The sequence below is a fragment of the Ornithodoros turicata genome, chromosome 10 (genome assembly GCF_037126465.1).
Source record: "Ornithodoros turicata isolate Travis chromosome 10, ASM3712646v1, whole genome shotgun sequence".
Taxonomy (NCBI): domain Eukaryota; kingdom Metazoa; phylum Arthropoda; class Arachnida; order Ixodida; family Argasidae; genus Ornithodoros; species Ornithodoros turicata.
The window spans coordinates 1,848,064-1,855,419 of NC_088210.1; the positions used below are offsets into that span (position 1 = coordinate 1,848,064).

The window sequence follows — 7,356 nt, forward strand, 5'->3', positions numbered from 1 at the left end:
TTCGAGAGGTGGGCAGCTAATGAGTATATGTGCAACTGTAAGGTTTCTTCCACAGTGTTCACATTGGGGTGCATCTTCTCCCCGTAGCAAATGTCCATGTGTTAGGTAAGTGTGTCCCAGCCTTAAGCGGCTTGATAATACTTCTTGTAGTCTGTTTTGAAACTGCAGTACCACTCTACCTATGTGTGGCTTCACAGTGTGTAATTTGTTACTGCTTTGTTCTTTCCAAACATCTTGCCATTTTACATTAAGAGGACATACCACCCCCTGTTTTCTATGTGAACTTTGCATAGGTTTTGTGGCTGAACTACGAGACAGATCGTATTGCGGAAACCTTCATTGGAAAGGTGACGTCAAGATCTCTTAACTCTGGGAACTGAAATATCGCTCTAGCGTTGTAATTTTTTTTTACGGACCCCTGAAGGTGGGAACCCCTCTGTTTTCTATGTGAACTTTGCATAGGTTTTGTGGCTGAACTACGAGACAGATCGGAATGCGGAAACTTTCATCGGAAAGGTGACGTCAAGACATCTTAACTCTGGGAACTGAAATATCGCTCTAGCGTTGTAATTTTTTTTTAAAAAAGAAAAAGAAATGAATTTTGTCGCTACAGCTTCAAAAAATCCAAATAAATAAATGAAAGCAAATAAAAACAATCCGCTTCTGAGGTTAACCGGGGACATGTTTCAGGATTCAAATGACGCGTTTTTTGTGTGTTTTTAGCATTCTGTTTTTCCGAAAAAGAATTAGAAGTGAGTACAGGCATGCATCCAAGGCGTTTACCACTGATTCCGGAAGGTGGCGCCGTCCGCTCGCAGCGCCCGAACGTAGTCCGCTCGTAACCATCCGCGTATTGCGCAGCAGCTGATCGGCGTCCGTGGTTTCGGCGGTTCGTCCTGAAGTGACCAATTCGTGGCTAAGTTACGCGTTTTTTTCACTTTCTTGTCCTGTTCATTTGCTCTCTGTCCTTGTGTGTTTTCTGCGTGTTCATAGTATTTACCCATTATGGCTCGAAGTCACGTCTACGGACAACGGAAACGTAAGAAGAAGGACTTTGCGAATTTACGTGGTAGAGGCAGGCATGTGACGGAGCCTGCGGATTTGAGAGATTTTGGTAATGCAGGATGCTCCAGCCGTGCTGTTCCCAGTGATCGTTGCACTTCGACGACTCCACATCGCGCAGATACCCTTGTAGGCTCAACCTTTGGTGGTAGTGTTGTTCCTCAAACTGTAAGTGGTGCCGGTCGGAATGCTTGTTTCGCTTCGAGCACAAGCGAAATTCGTCCTTCAAATTCGTCATTTGCTGATTCAGCTGAGGTAGATAATGTAGTCCCCTGCAGTTCAGGTTGTGACGAGCTTGCCGGTTCCAGAGCAAGTCCCGTTCCAATCACTGCCGCTGTTACACCCAGTCGATCTTCATCTTTCGATACTGGCAATGTTCACCAGACACAGAGTCAGCGCACAAGCAGTGTGAATGGTCGGCGTATAGTGGAGATTGATCACTTCTTCTCGTCTTTGCAAAGTTTGTCGGTACATAGTCCGTTTGGTTGCGGCCTGGCTGACATGGAAATTGTATCAGAACATCGGCGAGGTCTGTGTAGCTCTTTGAGTTTGAAGTGCAGGATGTGTCTGAGGAAAGATGTAGTCACAACAGAGGCACCAGTTGATCAACTTGTTCAACAACGCATGGACGTCAATTCCTCAGCAGTGAACGGTATCGTGTCTATAGGTTCTGGTTTCTCAGGCCTTCGCGAGCTCCTAGGTGCTCTGGACATACCCGGCATGGCTGGTAGCACGTACAGTAAGTATCAGGATATTGTTGCTAAAGGAATCGACGAAACAGCTTGGGAAGAAATAAGAAAAGCAGGCATTGAGGAAGCTCGGTTAGCTAGGGAGGCTGGGGACGTCGATGCTGACGGTTTTCCTATAATTACGGTCGTTGCCGATGGTGCTTGGTGCAAACGTTCATACAAGAACAAGTACGACGCTCTTTCTGGCTTGGTAAGTAAAAATTTTTATCTACACTTAATAAAGGTGCCCGAAAAAAGAGAATTTATCTTGCACACCGCTTGGCAGACGGGATATACAGGAAGTCTGTGCCCACCATTTGTGGAAAGAACACTATGAGCATTTATTTGGAGGAAAAAGTTGACCCCTCTGGTGCTATTAGTGGCACTGCTGTCTTTTGGTAAACACACTTTCTAGAGTGGTATACATCCTGTGGCATTAATTCGTATGATACGCGTACAAATGCATAATTCCTCGAAACATTGTCATTGGGGGTAGAGTTTTGTGGAATACAATCCTGACATTTTTTCGTTTTTGCAGGCTGTAATTGTTGGGTACCGCACAAAGAAAGTACTGTTCCTAGGCGTCCGGAACAAATTTTGTACACTGTGCGCAAGTTCCAAGGCAGGGTCGAGCCCAAAAAAGCATCTGTGCTTCAAGAACTGGGACAGCAGCTCTACCAGTATGGAGAAGGATATCGTCGTTGAAGGCTTCAGGCGCAGCATTGAGTTGCACGGGGTAAAGTACTTGCAGTTGATCGCTGACGGTGATTCGAGCACATACAAGTCAATTCTTGAAGCTGCACCGTACCAGCATCAGGTAGTTCAGAAGGTAGAATGTCGCAACCACCTTCTTCGAAACTATGTAAGTCGTCTTCGAGATGTTGCTTTGGCAAAGAGAACAACCCCCATTCCCCCATCGTTGAAGAAGCTACTTCTGGATAATGCTGTTCGACTAAGAGTTGGAGTTGCTAGGGCTATTCACTATCGCAAAGAGCAGGCCGAGTTCAGCAAACAAGATCAGATTCGGAACCTGGTGGCTGATATCCGTAATGGGCCACTCCATGTGTTCGGCGACCACGCAAAATGTGCGGGTTACTTTTGCAGTGGTCCAAAAGAAGGGGAAGTCAATCACGTCCCAGAGCTCAGGAAATGCGGACTTTTCAATGAAATCCTTGTAGCGATGAGTCGTTTGGCAAACAATGGTAGCAGCTTGATCCTTGACGTTAACAATAATGCTGCAGAACATTTCAATTCTCTCGTTGCAAAGTTTTCTGGCGGTAAAAGAATAAACTTTTCCCAGAGGGGATCATTCGGAATGCGGGCTTCAGGAGCTGTCGTGTCTTTCAACTCTAAGCAGTACCATCGTGCTCTACATAAGGCAGTGTACAACACCAGCCCTGGGAAGTATGCAAAAATTATGCTGAAGCGTAAAGCAGCTGTTCGTGCTGCTTGCATAAGGCATCGGAGTTCTGGGGCTGCTCGCTGTAAGCGTTCACTTGAAGGTGCGCCTTGCAAGCGTGCTTCCAGCGACAACCACTATGGTTCCATAGTGGATGCTCCAGACATGAACCACGATGACTATGTTGAAGCTGCTGCGGCGTACAAGGATTCCCTTGTGCTCTCCCAACCAGATGCAGAGCAGCTCGAGGCTGATACTCGAGGTCAAGAAGGGAGAACTTTGTGGATGCAGGAGAGGCGAAAGCGACTCACCGCTTCTAATTTTGGCAAGGTATGCAAGATGCGAGATGCAACGAGCAGTGCAAGTACTGTTCGTTCCTTGCTCTATGGTCATTTTGACACTGAGGCTCTCCGATATGGTCGCGACACTGAGCCCATTGCAATTGCTAAGCTGCAGGATGAGTTAGGGGTGACTGTTTCACCATGCGGCCTTGTTGTTGATCAGGAGTTTGCATACCTTGCTGCAACACCTGATGGGCTTGTCGGTGATGACACTGTCGTGGAAGTGAAGTGCCCTTATTCGGCTCGGCCCCTTACCCCTGTGGAGGGAGTGCGGGCAAAAAAAATCACCTTTTGCACTATTGATAACTCTGGTAATATTTCGTTGAAGGAAAACCATGACTACCACTATCAGGTGCAGGGACAGCTCCACATCACTCGACGTCAGTTTTGTCTTTTTGTGGTATATTCTGGCGAGGAAATTTTTGTCCAGAAGATCGAGAGAAATGATGGCTTCTGGAGCAAAATGATTGGCCACCTTCAACTGTTCTACTCGCATAGCCTTCTACCGGAGTTGGTTGACCCTCGTCAGTCCCGTGGGCTGCAGCTCAGAGATAACAAGAAGAGTGACCATCAGGTTGCCTCGCTCTGTGATGCCGCCAAAACAACTTCCAATCAGGGCGATTCATCCAGAAAGAGACGGAAGACTGGTAAAGATAACTCACCTGCCGCTGTTCTGTAATTATGGCTAGACTGTGGATTTACGTGTCATTTAGTTTGCGCGGCTCCACCTTTGCCAAGTGTTTTAATGCATATTCATCCATTTTGCTTCATAATTTACTGAATGTTTTTCCATATACATGTCTTCGACTTTGGCTCAGGCTGCATATCTTCACGTTTGTGTTTCATATTTAAGTTACCTTTTTCCATTTTTACTGTGCATATCTGTGCATATTTTTCAATTTTCCTAAATATTTATATTAATATATTTCTATGTATAAATCCACAGACTAGTCGTGCGATGCTTGTCATATTTTAAACATGGCGTAAGAGTGTGAAATCTGAATCCAGCCATCAGCACGTGAGGATCTAAGTATGAGAATGGTGCACAATCTCCCAACCGTAGAACCGTCTTCCCCGGCATTGTTGAAACACGTCCACACGTTGATGCTATATGTGTGAGGCCATCATGGTATTCTACCTTGGCTTGAGTGTATGAAGATATAGCAAAGCTGTCCCCAAACCGTCGTTCTTCCCAGGCATGGTTGAAACACGTCCACACGTTGATGCTATATGTGTGAGGCCATCACGGTATTCTACCTTTGCTTGAGTGTATGAAAATTGTGGAAAGAAACATGAATGGTATTCCTAGCACTTTTGAAGCTCCACCAGCCTGTTCAGATGTCGACATCCTGAGTATGAATCCATTTTGATATTTTGACAAGGTCGGTAAGTATCATTGTGCAGAGCTGTCTCCCAACTGTCGCCAGTTCCCCGCATTGTTGAGCACGAGCAACATCCCAACATGTCGCTCTGCGTTACGTCCTCTTGCCATCTTGCCTTTACTTGGGTGTCATTTCAACATATGAAAATTGTATTTTCAGATTCAGGTATCCAGTACTACTGCAAATATGATGGCCAGACGCCCAAAGGTCAAACTTCCTAAGTGTTACTGTCTTTACCTGTCATTTGAAAATTTCCTACTCTCTCCCTGATTATGAAGCACCTGCCCTTGCCAGTGTTGTACCTGGTTCAGCATTATGTGGCCAATGATGAATGGTGCCCTGTTGGACATTTTTTTTTCCATAAACACACACTCTGAGGCTTTAGCTGCCAACTGACAAGCATGGCAAAAGCAACTATCAGTTGCTACTTCATTGCTCAAAAAGGAAACTCGTTGCTGAGTAACACGTTCCAAGTTTTTACTATTCCCATATTATGAACCTGGCTCTGTCCACCAGGATGCTATATGTTGATGCCGTATGTGCGAGACCTTCATGTCAAAGTGCGCCTACATGCAGCGGACTGTATGGTACTTCATTATGTGTGTATGCCACATCGCCAATGATGAAATGTGCTGTTGGATACTGTATCCACGAATGAACATTCTGAGGCTACAAGCATGAGCTGATACGCATAAGTAATGCAGAAAACGTGACGATGTATACATGCTGCGTTCTTCAATAAAATATCTCCAATCTACCAACAGTGAACACGTGCTACTGATTTCTTTTTAATCTTTCGGGTGCTGGCTGTCTAGGATTTTCTGCTTGCAGTAATCTGTGAACCAGTGGTTACTAACAATGGCTATTGGTCACCTTGACCAGATTTCATCTGAAGAAAAACTTGAGACCGGGGGAACACTGCAAACACATCTGTACGGACCACAATACGAATTTGAGGAGAAATACATTTTTTCTCTTGAAAAGCTTGCTATGAAGCATAATATATTTTATTAACCAAAATATATTGCACGAGTTGCACCCGTAGGAAAATACCCAGCCATCTCATTCAGGCTACAGTGGGCATCAGTGACTCGCACTCATAGTGGCAAGCAATGCAGTAGTCTTTCAATTTCAAATTTCACACGCATTATCATGCACCACCTCGCTGTGTTTAGAGTTTCTGCTCCAGGAAATATCACGGGGAGGGGGGCATATGTGCCCTGGACCAACTTCTAAGGAAACTACTGGTCTCAGGGTGCCTAGGGTAACGAGCAGACAGCCCAGCCGGAAGCTGGCAGACGGCATGAAGCCATTACAAAATTTCCATCGGAATGATGATAGTTGTTTACAAAATTTTATCGGGCAGGTCTTGTGTATGATGTGGGCCATTTGTACACTAATCATGGGACAAAGTATGCGATGGCAGGAGGAACAGGTTAGAAAAAGCTTTGACTACGTTGCTGCTGCTGACAGGAGTGAGCATAGGATTGGGGATCAGATGACGTGGTTGTTATAATACAGCAGGTAACAGTGGTAACATCGTTCTGTGTCGTCATGACATGGCGGCTAAAATGGTGAGCGTTCACCACGGTGAGCGCACAGGCCTGCATGCACTCGTGGGGTGTCCCTTAGCACGACACTCTTCACACGACTCCATTGGCTTGAGTACGATGCCACGACGCGGACCCGGTGCTTTCAGCCATGGTCCGTAGCGTTTCACGAGGGCTGTGCGGAGGATGCCTGCTAGGCACGATAACCCCCGTCCCGTCGAAATGTGAGAGCCATCCCGTGAAAGCATCCCCTCTTTCACCTCCTTGTTCCTGGTAAAGACCTTGTGCTGGAAAAGATATTTGAACATATATACGGAATGTTTTTGCAAACAGCACTTCACAAAGACAGCAATACAAATAAACCGGAATTCCTGGTAGGCATGTGCCAGTACTTCATACGCATTTTATTTTCGGAAAAATTGCGCGATAAAAAGCAACTGGAAACTAGCTTTGTGATACTTGAATTACAAACAGGTACCGCATCAAGACCATCAACTGTTTGTAATTCAAGCACCACAAAGGTAGCCCCAGTTACTTTTTGTCGCACTGTTTTTCCAAAATTAACGAGCATTATAAAATACCTGCCATGACCACCAGGAAGTTCCAGAGTTAGCGTTCGAGAAGCGACTACTCACGTCAATGCTCAACACCGTAGCGTCACCGGCACGGACAGCTGGAATCGTGCGCAGCATCGCGTTATATCCCTGAATTGTGCCAGAAAGTTCAGGCCGCCTTGTCTGTGGCATCAGCTTATACAGGAATATATGCTCCGCGTAGCCTTTCGCCACCTCAACGGTATCCTGTGAAAGAAGACCATTCATGGAAATGAATCTTCCCTGGCGTGTCAGAGGAAATGGGTTTTAGCAGCACAGAGATTGAAATCGTTGCAATCTG

At 45.8% G+C, this 7,356-nt stretch overlaps 1 protein-coding gene across 1 annotated transcript; it reads left to right on the forward strand.

Annotated features, from left to right (window-relative positions):
• The first annotated feature begins 866 nt into the window (after positions 1–866).
• On the forward strand, positions 867–4,233 carry LOC135370620 (uncharacterized). Its single transcript, XM_064604397.1, has 2 exons — positions 867–2,001; positions 2,329–4,233. The coding sequence occupies exons 1-2, from the start codon at positions 1,006–1,008 to the stop codon at positions 4,207–4,209; spliced, it is 2,877 nt and encodes a 958-aa protein (XP_064460467.1). The 5' UTR covers positions 867–1,005; the 3' UTR covers positions 4,210–4,233.
• Positions 4,234–7,356: the final 3,123 nt, after the last annotated feature.